This window comes from Mustelus asterias, chromosome 4, assembly GCF_964213995.1.
Source record: "Mustelus asterias chromosome 4, sMusAst1.hap1.1, whole genome shotgun sequence".
Lineage (NCBI taxonomy): Eukaryota > Metazoa > Chordata > Chondrichthyes > Carcharhiniformes > Triakidae > Mustelus > Mustelus asterias.
In genome coordinates this window covers 1,341,173-1,357,302 of record NC_135804.1, presented here as the reverse complement: position 1 = coordinate 1,357,302, position 16,130 = coordinate 1,341,173, and the positions used below count along the sequence as shown (strand labels likewise).

Here is a 16,130-nt window from a genome sequence, read left to right as displayed (position 1 = left end):
AGCAGATGGATTCGGACAAGGAGACGTTCAACCCCTTCCTTCAGTTTGAATGTGGATAAAACCCCGGTCCCAGAGCTGGAAAGCGCGGTGCTGCCCAGAATCAACCCTTCTGCCTGATCGCTCTCACCTTGATTCAGGTTTCCGATTACTGATTGCTTCTTCAGGAAATCGTTGCACAGTTTCTTGCTCAGTCCGAAAGCTAACATGTTGTGTGTGAAAGTCCTGCAGCAGAGAACAAATCCCAGATCAGCAGCAGAAGGTAACCTTTGAGTCTGCCATTTCCTGCTGCACAGCACCCTCCTCCCTCCCACAGCACACACCCATACTCACCCCCCCATACTCACCCCCCCACCTCCTCCCTGTGGCAGCTCTTACCCCAGTTGTCCAAAGGCAATGTTCTCATTAAATCGATGGCTATCATCACGTTCCTCTGGTGTCATGTGGCACCATTTCTCCCTGTGAGGGTGGAATTAACAAATTAAATCCAGTATTAACCCAATCAGTTTGTGTGGAACAATCTGAACTCCCTCCACTCCTCTCTGGGATCAATATTTACCCCACACAGAGCTTAGAAGTCATGAAATGTGACTCCAATCTGCTGCATGCCACACCATTCTGCCAAACATACTGTGTTTGGATGAGGCAGCGAATAGTTTTATTATATTAAAATGAGTTTCCCACAGGCCAATGCTGGCTGTATTTCCACTGCTCAGAAAATCCAACTGCAAAACAGAGACAGAGGCTGAGGGGAAAGTGGCTCGGTGCTTTTCCAGCACTGCCTGTAGGCCGAGAGGAACCGGGGAGTAGCCGGAGAGGAGCTGGAGAGGAGCCGGAGAGCTTCCCCCATTCCCCAAACAAATCAACTTCTCCTCAGTGTAGAAATCGCAGGACTTCTGATCTCTCGCCCATAATCAACTGAAACGCCCCCAAAATCCTCTTTTCCCGCTGTTTTCCAGACTCAGACTATAGCCCCCTGTTACTGTTCCTGTGATGTGGAGACGCCGGCATTGGACTGGGGTAAACACAGTAAGGAGTCTCACAACACCAGGTTAAAGTCCAACTGGTTTATTTGGTAGCGCAAGCTACTAGCTTTCGGAGTGCTGCTCCTTCATCAGGTGAGTGGGAGTTCTGATCACAAACAGGACATATAAAGACATAAACTCAATTTACAAAATAATGGTTGGAATGCGAGTCTTTACAGGTAATCAAGTCTTAAAGGTACAGACAATGTGAGTGGAGAGAGGGTTAAGCACAGGTTAAAGAGGTGTGTATTGTCTCCAGCCAGGACAGTTAGTGAGATTTTGCAACCCCAGGCAAGTCATGGGGGTTACAGATAGTGTGACATGAACCCAAGATCCCATCCCGGTTGAGGCCGTCCTCATGTGTGCGGAACTTGGCTATCAGTCTCTGCTCAGCGACTCTGCGCTGTCGTGTGTCGTGAAGGCCGCCTTGGAGAACACTTACCCGAAGATCAGAGGCCGAATGTCCGTGACCGCTGAAGTGTTCCCCAACATCTCTTTAACCTGTGCTTAACCCTCTCTCCACTCACATTGTCTGTACCTTTAAGACTTGATTACCTGTAAAGACTCGCATTCCAACCATTATTTTGTAAATTGAGTTTGTTCTTTATATTCCCTGTTCGTGAACAGAACTCCCACTCACCTGACGAAGGAGCAGCGCTCCGAAAGCTAGTGTGGCTTTTGCTACCAAATAAACCTGTTGGACTTTAACCTGGTGTTGTGAGACTCCTTACACTGTTCCTGTTGTCCAGTGACTACTTGGTCAATGTGACCACCTGCCAGGTGAGAAACAAAATAAATAATTGACCTTGAATTCAGAAATCAGACAAATGCCCAGCGAGTCCTTCCCCGTAAATATCTCGGACTAAGCAGCTGCCGCCTCTTATTTATATCAACATTATTTTTCTACACCAGATTTTATATAATGAAGTTTTATTTACAGCACCAGGTCAAACTCCCCTGATGTTTAGGCAGGTAAATGTACCAATCTGTCTCACTGAGCTAGACAATGGGGATTCCTGGCTCCATCACTGCCTGATGTTTAATCTATTGCAGCCAGGGGGGGAGAAATTAATCAACCACAGATCCACCTCTGGGCAATCAGCCATCGGCCCAGAAAGACACAGTACCCTCACTGTCGCACCGTGCAGTAGCACTCTGGGACAGTGCTGTTTACTAGTTTCCCCTAGTTGTGGCATATTCCTCAACCCAGTTGGAAGGCGTGTGGGAGAGAGGGAATTATCAAGCCCCTGCAGTAAGTGTGAACATTAAGCTGCCCGGTCCATACCTGGTAGTTGGTGATCGCTTCCTGCGCTCACAGTGGACAGCATCAAAGAAAGCAGCATTCCAAAACCTCAGGGTGTGCCTGACACACAGGAGAGGAGAAACAGTAAGTCTCGGCAGGTCAAACTAACTCACCTACTAAACTTACCGAGATTGAAAGAGAAACTGGAGTTAATGAGTCACTTGTGTAAGGAAAGGATGCAATAGAATCCTCTTATTAGCACAGGATCAGTGAAACATGGAACAGTCTTTCAGCTCCCAAATAACCTGCTGTTGGGGTCTCAAATATTCAAGGTATTTATTAATGACCAAGGTGAAGAGATGGAAAGCCACATATCCAACTCTGCCAATGACAGGAAGATGGACCAGATTGTAAGCGGTGTCGATGAGAGCATTAAATTATACAGATGTTAATAGTTTCAGTGAAAGGGAAAAAACTGGCAAATGGATTTCAATGGAGACAAGCGTGAAACCATCCACCCTGAATCTGGGCCGGTGAGAACAAGGGACTTTCTAAATGGCAGGAAGTTAGCAACAGGGAAGGTCCAATGAAACTTGGGGTAGAGAGATCAAGGCAAACTGTTTAAATAATTTGCTTGAGATTTTTATGAGGATAACAAAGAGGGTTGATGAGGGTAACGTGGTTGATGTGGTTTACATGGACTTCCACAAGGCATTTGATAAAAATAACAGGCTTGTACAGGGCATAAAATTAAAATCTAAGGATGACACAAAACTTACAAGTATCAACTGCGAGGACAATAGTCCATAGTCTCTGGACTATGAGAGAACAAACAGGTTCATGGAATGGGCGGACAAGTGGCAGATTAAATTAATTCACAGAACAGTAAAATTATACATTTTGGTAGGAAGAACAAGGAGAAGCATTGAACAGAGAGATCCGAGTGTATATCTGCACAAATCACTGAGGTAGCAGGGCAGGTTGAGAAAGTCATTAAGAAGGCGTACCAAATCCTCAACTTCATAAAGAGAGACACTAAGTACAAAATTCTCACCCCAATCTCAAGCCGGAGAGCCAAGTAGGAAACCAGGCACCAGGCTTTTTACTTAATACTATATTTATTTACAGTCGGCAGCATTTTACACGGCTTGTCACCTCCCTAAGCAACACCCAGTGTCCCACAAGGCAAAGGCCTCTCTCTGCACTGTAAAACTCTAAAACTCTTTATACTCTGATTAAACAAATAAAGAAACAAACCTCTTACATGAACACTTTCAGGTTATTGTAACAAAAATAAAAATTATAAAAAGAAATTCATCAAAATAAAGCTTCCAGTGCGGATGATGGAGGAAATGACGTGAAGGTACAGGTCAGCATGATATAGCGGAATGGTGGAACAGGCTCAAGGCGGTGAATGATCTCCTGTCGCACATTAACCTTAACAACAAATATCAGCTCAAAAGGTCTTGGTAAAACAGACAGAATCAGCACAGCCAGAGCTATTCAGCGCCTCTTCAATTCTCAGCCATTGTCCTGTAGACTACACTCAGTACTGACAATGCAGCACCCCCTCAGTACTGACCCTCTGACAGTGCAGCACTCCCTCAGTACTGACCCTCTGACAGTGCAGCACTCCCTCAGTACTGACCCTCTGACAGTGCGGCACTCCCTCAGTACTGACCCTCTGACAGTGCAGCACTCCCTCAGTACTGACCCTCTGACAGTGCAGCACTCCCTCAGTACTGACTCTCTGACAGTGCAGCACCCCCTCAGCACTGACCCTCTGACAGTGCAGCACTCCCTCAGTACTGACCCTCTGACAGTGCAGCACTCCCTCAGTACTGACCCTCTGACAGTGCAGCACTCCCTCAGTACTGACTCTCTGACAGTGCAGCACCCCCTCAGTACTGACCCTCTGACAGTGCAGCACTCCCTCAGTACTGACCCTCTGATAGTGCAGCACTCCCTCAGTACTGACTCTCTGACAGTGCAGCACCCCCTCAGTACTGACCCTCTGACAGTGCAGCACTCCCTCAGTACTGACCCTCTGACAGTGCAGCACTCCCTCAGTACTGACCCTCTGATAGTGCAGCACTCCCTCAGTACTGACCCTCTGACAGTGCGACACTCCCTCAGTACTGACCCTCTGACAGTGCGGCATTCCCTCAGTACTGACCCTCTGACGGTGCAGCACTCCCTCAGTACTGACCCTCTGACAGTGCGGCACTCCCTCAGTACTGACCCTCTGACAGTGCAGCACTCCCTCAGCACTGACCCTCTGACAGTGCAGCGCTCCCTCAGTACTGACCCTCTGACAGTGCAGCATTCCCTCAGTACTGAACCTCTGACAGTGCAGCACTCCCTCAGTACTGAACCTCTGACAGTGCAGCACTCCCTCAGTACTGGCTTTCTGACAGTGCGACACTCCCTCAGTACAGACGCTCTGACAGGGCGGCACTCCCTCAGTACTGATGCTCTCACAGTGCGGCACTCCCTCAATACTGACCCTCTGACAGTGCAGCACTCCCTCAATACTGACCCTCTGACAGTGCGGCACTCCCTCAGCATTGACCCTCTGACAGTGCGGCACTCCCTCAGTACTGACCCTCTGACAGTGCAGCACTCCCTCAATACTGACCCTCTGACAGTGCGGCACTCCCTCAGCATTGACCCTCTGACAGTGCGGCACTCCCTCAGTACTGACCCTCTGACAGTGCAGCACTCCCTCAGTACTGACTCTCTGACAGTGCAGCACCCCCTCAGTACTGACCCTCTGACGGTGCAGCACTCCCTCAGTACTGACCCTCTGACAGTGCAGCACTCCCTCAGTACTGGCTTTCTGACAGTGCGGCACTCCCTCTGTACAGACGCTCTGACAGTGCAGCACTCCCTCAGTACTGACCCTCTGACAGTGCGGCACTCCCTCAGTACAGACGCTCTGACAGGGCGGCACTCCCTCAGTACTGATGCTCTCACAGTGCAGCGCTCCCTCAGTGTACTGACCCTCTGACAGTGCAGCACTCCCTCAGCGCTGACCCTCTGACAGTGCGGCACTCCCTCAATACTGACCCTCTGACAGTGCAGCACTCCCTCAGCATTGACCCTTTGACAGTGCGGCACTCCCTCAGCACTGACCCTCTCACAGTGCAGCTCTCCCTCAGTACTGACCCTCTGACAGTGCGGCACTCCCTCAGTACTGACCCTCTCACAGTGCAGCGCCCCCTCAGTACTGACCCTCTGACAGTGCGGCACTCCCTCAGTACTGACCCTCTGACAGTGCAGCGCTCCCTCAGCACTGACCCTCTGACAGTGCAGCACTCCCTCAGTACTGACCCTCTGACAGTGCAGCGCTCCCTCAGTACTGACCCTCTGACAGTGCAGCATTCCCTCAGTACTGACCCTCTGACAGTGCAGCATTCCCTCAGTACTGACCCTCTGACAGTGCAGCACTCCCTCAGCACTGACCCTCTGACAGTGCGGCACTCCCTCAATACTGACCCTCTGACAGTGCAGCACTCCCTCAGCATTGACCCTCTGACAGTGCGGCACTCCCTCAGTACTGACCCTCTGACAGTGCAGCACTCCCTCAGTACTGACCCTCTCACAGTGCAGCGCTCCCTCAGTACTGACCCTCTGACAGTGCGGCACTCCCTCAGTACTGACCCTCTCACAGTGCAGCGCTCCCTCAGTACTGACCCTCTGACAGTGTGGCACTCCCTCAGTACTGACCCTCTGACAGTGCAGCGCTCCCTCAGCACTGACCCTCTGACAGTGCGGCACTCCCTCAGTACTGACCCTCTGACAGTGCGGCATTCCCTCAGTACTGACCCTCTGACAGTGCGGCATTCCCTCAGTACTGACCTTATTATAGTGCGATAGTGGATTTTATGCTCAGGTCTCTAGACTGTAACTTGAATACACAGTCTGCTACTTCGTGGCTGAAGAATGACCCCTGATTCACAGTTCGCCCTTGCACTCACTTGTTAATTCAGGAATGTAATAAAATATCAGACAGCGACATTACCAGATTGGCTGCAGCTTCAGGTGTGTGTACAGGTAGATTTTCATCCCTTTCACTTCCTCCTGACATTCTGTTCTCACTGAGGGGTGTAAAGAAATGACACACACATCACTCGGCTTTACTCTTCATTCAGCATGCTGATAAAAACATCAGGAATAGGAGTAGGCCATTCAGCCCCTCAAGTCTACTCCACCATTCAACAGGTAATTGGCTGATCTTCTAGCTCAGCTGCTGCTTTCCACCCTATCCCCGTACCCCTCGATTCTCAGCCTCCAGTCTGTGTCAATCTGATATGAAGACGCAACAACTTCTATTTATATAAAATAGGGGTGTTTTAAAGCAAACTGTGACACTAAGCTGCAATATTATGCCTCTTCTCTAATCCAATAGCATTTTAATTTTTCTAATTTAGAATCCACTTTTCTGCAGGGTTTTTATTCCTTAAGGGAATGTGTAATTATTGCTAAACTACAGGTTAAAGATTTGCTTATTTATCATATCATCAATATCATTCCCAATTTATCTCGCCTCTCACACCTGTTGTTTAATTTGTTCCGATTCTGGACACTAGTTTAGTGACTTCATTAAATCCTCTCAAATTTGATATAAATTACACATCCCCTTGGTGACGAGGTTATCAATTAACCCTAAGATAAAGGCAAAATACTGCGGATGCTGGAATCTGAGACAAAAACAGGAAATGCTGGAAAATCTCAGCAGGTCTGACAGCCTCCATGGAGAGAGAATAGAGCCAACGTTTCGAGTCTGGATTGACCCTCATCAGAGCTCCCGGTTAAATCTCCCTAATCTCAGTTTCTCTAATCCATTATCATCACGGGGGTGCTCGAAAGTCCGGGCCTCGTTATCACAACCCCTTTCCGTGCTATACAAACGTGGGCCACAACTGAGTCACAGAGGGTGACGCGAAAGTAAAGCTACTGAAAGAAGGAAATGACAGTCAGAGACAATGCATTTGGAAACCACTTACCTCTCTTCTCCGACTTCTCCGCACTCTGGTTTGGTGTGTCTCTGGAACACAAGGGGTGCAGTAACTTAGTGGCTTTGCTCCTAAATCCCACCATTCACCACTGACCCCACAGGAGCCACCCTGCCCAGCTCCCAATCCCAGATGCCCAACACCTCACCCACTTCCAGATACAGCAAGACAGGAAATCCAGAACAACACGGCGGCACGGTGGCACAGTGGTTAGCACTGCTGCTTCACAGCTCCAGGGTCCCGGGTTCGATTCCCGGCTCGGGTCGCTGTCTGTGTGGAGTTTGCACATTCTCCTCGTGTCTGCGTGGGTTTCCTCCGGGTGCTCCGGTTTCCTCCCACAGTCCAAAGATGTGCGGGTTAGGTTGATTGGCCAGGTTAAAAATTGCCCCTTAGAGTCCTGGGATGCGTAGGTTAGAGGGATTAGCGGGTAAATATGTGGGGTGGGATTGTGGTTGGTGCAGACTTGATGGGCCGAATGGCCTCCTTCTGCACTGTAGGGTTTCTATGATTCTATGAAAAACAAGTTCCATAGGACACAGAATGGACACTCACTGAGAATGTTTCTCAGTTCCACTCACAAAGGATTATCCTGAGATAATGTTGCTGTTAGCCCTTCCTACACACAGTGAGATTCTGGAGGGAGTGGAGACTAACAGGGTGGGTTTAGAGGCAGACAGCCTGTGTCAATGCAGCACAGTAAGAAGTCTCACAAAGTCCAACAGGTTTATTTGGTAGCAAAAGCCACTAGCTTTCGGAGCGCTGCTCCTTCGTCAGGTGAGTGGGAGTTCTGTTCACAAACAGGGCATATAAAGACACAAACTCAAATTGATCTTTGGGTAAGCGTTCTCCAAGGCAACCTTCATGACACACGACAGCGCAGAGCCTCTGAGCAGAGACTGATAGCCAGGTTCCGCACACATGAGGACGGCCTAAACCGGGATGTTGGGTTCATGTCACACTATCTGTAACCCCCACGACTTGCCTGGGCTTGCAAAATCTCACTAACTGTCCTGTCTGGAGACAATACACATCTCTTTAACCTGTGCTTAACCCTCTCTCCACTCACATTGTCTGTACCATTAAGACTTGATTACCTGTAAAGATTCGCATTCCAACCATTATTTTGTTATTTGAGTTTGTGTCTTTATATGCCCTGTTTGTGCACTGAAATCCCACTCACCTGATGAAGGAGCAGCGCTCTGAAAGCTAGTAGCCTGTGCTATCAAATAAACCTGTTGGACTTTAACCTGGTGTTGTGAGACTTCTTACTGTGTTTTCCCCAGTCCAACTCCGGCATCTCCACATCATCACTGCAGCACCCAGGAACGGTGCAGCCCTGGAATCAGAACCTTGCTGTTTGGAGGCAAGAGGGCCAACAACTGAGCACGGCTGATGTGGTCTCAGTGCAAGCTGCAAGTTTAGACAGCATATCTTAGACAGAGTATCTTAGACAACCACAAACCACACATTATACAATGGTAATTCCTGTACCAATTACAGTAAACACTAAACATATCAACATCAGACTGCCATCACACTTTTCAAACTCACCAGAGTCCCAGATGACCACAGGCTGTGATTGGTGGTGATTTAACCTGAGGGTCACCACCCCTCAGGCGAGGGTCTTCATGAGTAACTGCAGCCAGTATGGGAATTCAACCCACGCTGTTGGCATCGCTCTGCATCACCAACCCGTTGTCCAGCCAACTGACTAAACCGACCGCACTACACAAGTCCCCAAAGGGATTTGGGCCACACTTCCTCAAAACCTCAGAATCGAGAAATACTCACTCATTTTTCACTTTGAGTTTCCTCTCCAAACCCCCAAAGAAACCCTTCATATTCTCTGTGTTTTTCAGCAGGTGTGCAGCGAGTTCCCGTTTCTCTGCCAGCCAGCGATTACCTGCTTTCACGCTGGATTCAGCCGATTTCAACCTCAGATCAGACACATTTGGACAGGGTTTTCCTGAAAAATACACAAACTGGCTGTGAGCTTTCAAAATCTCCCCTGTCACGCCCTCCTGGTTTAGCTCAAACTGCTGCAGCCTGCCAGTGAGAGGGTGACAGCAAGATTGATGGGCCAAATAGGAACATACAACCCTGCTGCAGCACGGGTTCGGGACATCGTCTGGTCTGTGCAAAGGCAGCTGTACCTGTCCTGGGAGGGTTTGATGGGGACAATGTAGAGGGAGCTTTACTCTGTATCTAACCCCGTGCTGTACCTGTCCTGGGAGTGTTTGATGGGGGACAGTGTAGAGGGAGCTTTACTCTGTATCTAACCCTGTGCTGTACCTGTCCTGGGAGTGTTTGATGGGGACAGTGTAGAGGGAGCTTTACTCTGTATCTAACCCCGTGCTGTACCTGTCCTGGGAGTGTTTGATGGGGACAGTGTAGAGGGAGCTTTACTCTGTATCTAACCCCGTGCTGTTCCTGTCCTGGGAGTGTTTGATGGGGACAGTGTAGAGGGAGCTTTACTCTGTATCTAACCCCGTGCTGTACCTGTCCTGGGAGTGTTTGATGGGGACAGTGTAGGGGGAGCTTTACTCTGTATCTAACCCCGTGCTGTACCTGTCCTGGGAGTGTTTGATGGGGACAGTGTAGAGGGAGCTTTACTCTGTATCTAACCCCGTGCTGTACCTGTCCTGGGAGTGTTTGATGGAGACAGTGTAGGGGGAGCTTTACTCTGTATCTAACCCCGTGCTGTACCTGTCCTGGGAGTGTTTGATGGGGACAGTGTAGAGGGAGCTTTACTCTGTATCTAACCCCGCGCTGTACCTGTCCTGGGAGTGTTTGATGGGGGACAGTGTAGAGGGAGCTTTACTCTGTATCTAACCCCGTGCTGTACCTGTCCTGGGAGTGTTTGATGGGGGACAGTGTAGAGGGAGCTTTACTCTGTATCTAACCCCGTGCTGTACCTGTCCTGGGAGTGTTTGATGGGGGACAGTGTAGAGGGAGCTTTACTCTGTATCTAACCCCATGCTGTACCTGTCCTGGGAGTGTTTGATGGGGACAGTGTAGAGGGAGCTTTACTCTGTATCTAACCCCGTGCTGTACCTGTCCTGGGAGTGTTTTATGGGGACAGTGTAGAGGGAGCTTTACTCTGTATCTAACCCCGTGCTGTACCTGTCCTGGGAGCGTTTGATGGGGACAGTGTAGAGGGAGCTTTACTCTGTATCTAACCCCGTGCTGTACCTGTCCTGGGAGTGTTTTATGGGGACAGTGTAGAGGGAGCTTTACTCTGTATCTAACCCCGTGCTGTACCTGTCCTGGGAGTGTTTGATAGGGGACAGTGTAGAGGGAGCTTTACTCTGTATCTAACCCCGTGCTGTACCTGTCCTGGGAGTGTTTGATGGGGACAGTGTAGAGGGAGCTTTACTCTGTATCTAACCCCGTGCTGTACCTGTCCTGGGAGAGTTTGATGGGGTCAGTGTCGAGGGAGCTTTACTCTGTATCTAACCCCGTGCTGTATCTGTCCTGGGAGAGTTTGATGGGGTCAGTGTAGAGGGAGATTTACTCTGTATCTAACCCTGTGCTGTACCTGTCCTGGGAGAGTTTGATGGGGTCAGTGTCGAGGGAGCTTTACTCCTGTCTCTGTGGATAGCCTAGTCATGCACACAAATCAGAACAGTCCCCAGAGATGAAGCGCCCACAGTGAGCTAGAAGCACGCTCCATTTTCTGTCTGTGAATTGGTCGGATGCTGGCAATTGCCAAATGTCTCGGGTCTCAGCATCAGTTACTCAGATATTATCCAAAAAATGGGCTGCTATGCTTTAGAGGAAGAAGTTTAACAACACCAGGTTCAAGTCCAACAGGTTTATTTGGTAGCAAAAGCCACACAAGCTTTCGGAGCTCCAAGCCCCTTCTTCAGACCCTTTGTCTGTAGAGAGTCATTATTTTGTGAATAATCATTGGAACATACAATGATACAGAAAACAATGAGGCCATTCGGCCTACCATTCTTGTGCTGGCCCTTTGCTATTCAATTAGTCCCACTCCAGGGGAACTGGAGCTTCCTCCAGTCTGAAAAGCAACTGTGCACAAAACATTCCAGCCATGCAATGTAGCAGGGTTTCAAACAGAAATGAACAGGAACGGTTTCATGCGCTGCCCTCAATCTACCCTCCCAAGCTGTGGGCGGCACGGTGGTTAGCACTGCTGCTTCACAGTGCCAGAGACCCGGGTTTGATTCCTGGCTTGGGTCACTGTCTGTGTGGAGTCTGCACGTTCTCCCTGTGTCTGCATGGGTTTCCTCCGGGTGCTCTGGTTTCCTCCTACAGTCCAAAAGACGTGTTGGTTAGGGTGCATCGGCCGTGCTAAATTCTCCCTCAGTGTAACCCGAACAGGCGCCGGAGTGTGGCGACTAGGGGATTTTCACAGTAACTTCATTGCAGTGTTAATGTCAGCCTACTTGTGATACTAATAAATAAACTGTCACCCTGACCACAAACCCAATGTTCTCCCTGAACCAGACAAGAAACCATCTCCCTAAATCATGCCTCTCATTGCTAATATCAGTGCAATCAGCAAGAACACGGGCTTTGCTGCGGATTTCACTCACCCACATAATAGAAGGTAAAGCACATGGTCATCAGAGTCTTGGCAGGACCAAAGTCATCCATTTGGTAGCACCTGTAACGACAGCACCAGTCAGAGCCTGAAGCATATTCACATCACTTACAAAACAGTTATTAATCAGAGATAAATATAAATATTATTCACATCTTCATAGAATGAAAATAACTAGAACAGCTGCTAGAATTCAAATATTTCAGAACTGTAATTTCTGCCGATGAAGATGCAGCAAATAAATAAGAACAAGGATTGCAAAGGGAAAGGCCGTGTTTGGTAAGAGACAGTCGCTAACCGGAAAGGTGAATAAACAAGAGGTGACTTTTGTTTTGTAAGGATGTGAGATTCGGACTTTATGGAAAGTGGAGACCAACTTGATAAACAGCCTTGAAATGCGGCTTTTGTTAAGTCCTAACTACGTTCGGTGTCATAGGTTCAAACACACAACAGGTTTACTGAAGGACCTCTTGCCGGTACAGAGTACAAACTGACACCTGTTGCACAGCAACCTGTGCAACACCCTAATGACATCACCATGGAATTGTGTGATCAGCTCTTAAAGCAACTTGCAACCCATTTAAATATATAACAGGTATGGAGGAGAATGGAAAGGATCAGCTGGACAGAAAACATGCACTGCAGTGGAGAGTGAAAGAAATTTGCTTAATATACTTGGGAATAGTCTGAGAGAGTGGATAGGAGACAAGTTTAAGCGGGACAGGGCTAATAAGAGCTGATATGGAGGGAAGACTGTTGTGTCATGACTGCACATCATGATGATCTGTAAAACAGTGATTCAGGCCCACTGGGGTGTTGGTGGCCAGAGCCAATGGAACAGCTTCACTAACCCAGCCACCCACCTTACACTGGTTAAAATGAGAGGCCATGGGCATCATTCTGCAGCAAAGGTTTTGTCACAACATCAGCTGAAAGCTGCACATAAGCTCCTTCAAGGGAGAGTCAATGTCAGTAATCAGGTCCAGTTCAGGTTGAATCTACCTAGGGGCACTGAGGCCCATTGCTGGGTCCTTACCGCTGATGTGGAGAGGCCGGCGTTGGACTGGGGTAAACACAGTAAGAAGTTTAACAACACCAGGTTAAAGTCCAACAGGTTTATTTGGTAGCAAATACCATTAGCTTTCTGTAACTTGATTTTGTGTCTCTGTGCCCTGTTTGAGAGCAGATTTCCACTCCATCTGATGAAGGAGCAGCGCTCCGAAAGCTAATTGTATTTGCTACCAAATAAACCTGTTGGACTTTAACCTGGTGTTGTCAAAACTCTGACTGCCCTTACCACTGGCCAGGGATCAAACTCCGGACCTCCTGGGCCTTTGCAGCTCAGTATCATTGAAGGTTATTGAAGAGAGGACCAGTTCAAATTTCAATTCTCAATAACTAAAGTAGCGAGTCACAAGAACCGGTGCAGCTACGGAATACAGAAAGCCTGCAAGCGGCATTCCTGAACCAGCCGGAATTGCTGGAGTCACTCAGTGTAACTGCAATCTCATATCTTATAGTTCTGCTGTACTGTGATCGGCCCAAAAAACGTAAAAGCAATACTCACTCAAACAGGACGACTGCAAAGGACTGTACCAGTCGGTAAAACGTAAACTCAGAAATACACTTGGAATGGCATCGCTGGGGAGAGAGAGAGACAGAGAGAGTAAAAGAGTTTCCTCTCACTGAACAATTACAGAATTTTATAATCGAGAATTCTACGTGACCATTTCATTTTACACATTTACTATTAGCTGAGTGATAACTCTAGTCTGGAATTCAGCACAATTCTCTCTACAAAGCTGCAGCCTGACCTGCTGAGTGTTTGCAAAAAGAGAAATACCTGCACTTATAATCTAGTAACTTTCACAAACACTCGATTCCTCAAAGTGCTTTAAGCCAATAAAGTGTAGTCACTGTTGGAATGTAGAAAATGCAGCAACCAATTAGCACACAGCAAGCTCTCCCACACAGCAATGCGACAATGACCAAATTACCTCTTTTTGTGATGTTGGTGAAGGATAAATATTGACCAAGACACTGGGGAGAAACCCCCTCCTTCAGAACTGTTTAGTGGGATCTTTCACATCCACACAAGTAGACACGGAGCCTCGGTTTAATGTCTCATCCAAAGACAGTACCTCTGACAAGGGAGAGAGTAGGACCTCTTAAGGATCAACAAGGTCATCTATGTGTGGATCCACAAGAGATGGGTGAGATCCTAAATGAATACTTCTCATCAGTATTTACTGTTGAGAAAAGCATGGATGTTAGGGAACTTGGGGAATTAAATATTGATGTCTTGAGGAGTGTACATATTACAGAGAAGGAGGTGCTGGAAGTCTTAAAGCGCATCAAGGTAGATAAATCTGTGGGACCTGATGAGGTATATCCCAGGACGTTGTGGGAGGCTAGGGAGGAAATTGCGGGTCCACGAGCCGAGATATTTGAATCATCGATAGTCACAGGTGAGGTGCCTGAAGATTGGAGAGTGGCAAATGTTGTGCCTTTGTTTAAAAAGGGCTGCAGGGAAAAGCATGGGAACTACAGGCCAGTGAGCCTCACATCTGTGGTGGGTAAATTGTTGGAAGGTATTTTGAGAGACAGGATCTACAGGCATTTAGAGATGCAAGGACTGATTAGGGACAGTCAACATGGCTTTGTGAGTGGAAAATCATGTCTCACAAATTTAATTGAGTTTTTTGAAGGGGTAACCAAGAAGGTAGATGAGGGCAGTGCAGTTGATGTTGTCTACATGGACTTTAGCAAGGCCTTTGACAAGGTACCGCATGGTAGGTTGTTGCATAAAGTTAAATCTCACGGGATCCAGGGTGAGGTATCTCAATGGATACAAAATTGGCTTCTTGACAGAGAGTTGACAGGTGGTTGTAGAGAGTTGTTTTTCAAACTGGAGGCCTGTGACCAGCGGTGTGCCTCAGGGATCAGTGCTGTGCCCACTGTTATTTGTCATTTATATTAATTATTTGAATGAGAATATAGGGGACATGGTTAGTAAGTTTGCAGATGACACCAAGATTAGTGGCATGGTGGACAGTGAAGAAAGGTTATCTCCAATTGCAGCGGGATCTTGATCAATTGGGCCAGTGGGCTGACGAATGGCAGATGGAGTTTAATTTAGACAAGTGCAAGGTAATGCATTTTGGTAGATTGAACCAGGGCAGGACTTACTCAGTTAATGGTAGGGCGTTGGGAAGAGTTACAGAACAAAGAGATCTAGGGGTACATATTCATAGCTGCTTGAAAGTGGAGTCACAGGTGGACAGAGTGGTGAAGAAAGCATTCGGCATGCTTGGTTTCATCAGTCAGAACATTGAATACAGGAGTTGGGACGTCTTGTTGAAGTTGTACAAGACATTGGTAAGGCCACACTTGGAATACTGTGTGCAATTCTGGTCACCCTATTATAGAAAGGATATTATTAAACTAGAAAGAGTGCAGAACGGATTTAATAGGATGCTACCGGGACTTGATGGATTGAGTTATAAGGAGAGGCTGAATAGATTGGGACGTTTTTCCTCTGGAGCGTAGGAGGCTGAAGGGTGACCTTATAGAGGTCTATAAAATAATGAGGGGCATAGATAAGGTAGATAGTCGATATCTTTTCCCAAAGGTAGGGGAGTCTAAAACTAGAGGGCATAGGTTTAAGGTGAGAGGGGAGAGATAAAAAGTGTCCAGAGGGGCAATTTTTTCACACAGAGGGTGGTGAGTGTCTGGAACAAGCTGCCAGAGGTAGTAGTAGAGGCGGGTACAATTTTATCTTTTAAAAAGCATTTAGATAGTGACATGGGTACGATGGGTATAGAGGGATATGGGCCAAATGCGGGCAATTGGAATTAGTTTAGGGGTTTTTTAAAAAAAAGGGCGGCATGGACAAGTTGGGCCGAAGGGCCTGTTTCCATGCTGTAAACCTCTACGACTCTGACAGTGCGGAGCTCCCTCAGTACTGCACTCAGAGTACCCAATTGTCCCATATTTTAAGGGATGCCCCATATTTTGATTGTTTGTCCTGTGTCTCTTAAGGAACAGTATGCCCTGTTTGTGAGCATTTATCCACTCCACCTGATGAAGGGGCAGCGCTCCGAAGGCTAGTGGCATTTTCTACCAAATAAACCTGTTGGACTTTAACCTGGTGTTGTTAAACTTCTTACTCTCTTAAGGAACGCCTTTTCTCCCTATATTTCTAAGACAGCCTGAGGCAGGCAGGAACTCTGCATTTGTGCCGTCCAGCCACCAGGGGGAGTTTATAATAGAAATCATAG

The 16,130-nt window shown here is 47.8% G+C and overlaps 1 protein-coding gene across 6 annotated transcripts in view; it reads right to left on the bottom strand.

Annotated features, from left to right (window-relative positions):
* kiaa0513 (KIAA0513 ortholog) overlaps nt 1-16,130 on the bottom strand; it is a 140,399-nt gene that overhangs the window by 59,414 nt on the left and 64,855 nt on the right. For all 6 annotated transcript variants that reach the window (XM_078210494.1, XM_078210493.1, XM_078210498.1 and 3 more), the window contains 8 exons: nt 13,418-13,491; nt 11,843-11,913; nt 9,075-9,249; nt 7,275-7,315; nt 6,290-6,365; nt 2,308-2,385; nt 376-456; nt 128-222 (listed from right to left, as the gene is read on the bottom strand). In XM_078210494.1, the coding sequence (XP_078066620.1) occupies nt 128-222; nt 376-456; nt 2,308-2,385; nt 6,290-6,365; nt 7,275-7,315; nt 9,075-9,249; nt 11,843-11,913; nt 13,418-13,491 (691 nt within the window). The remainder of the gene's footprint in view (nt 1-127; nt 223-375; nt 457-2,307; nt 2,386-6,289; nt 6,366-7,274; nt 7,316-9,074; nt 9,250-11,842; nt 11,914-13,417; nt 13,492-16,130) is intronic.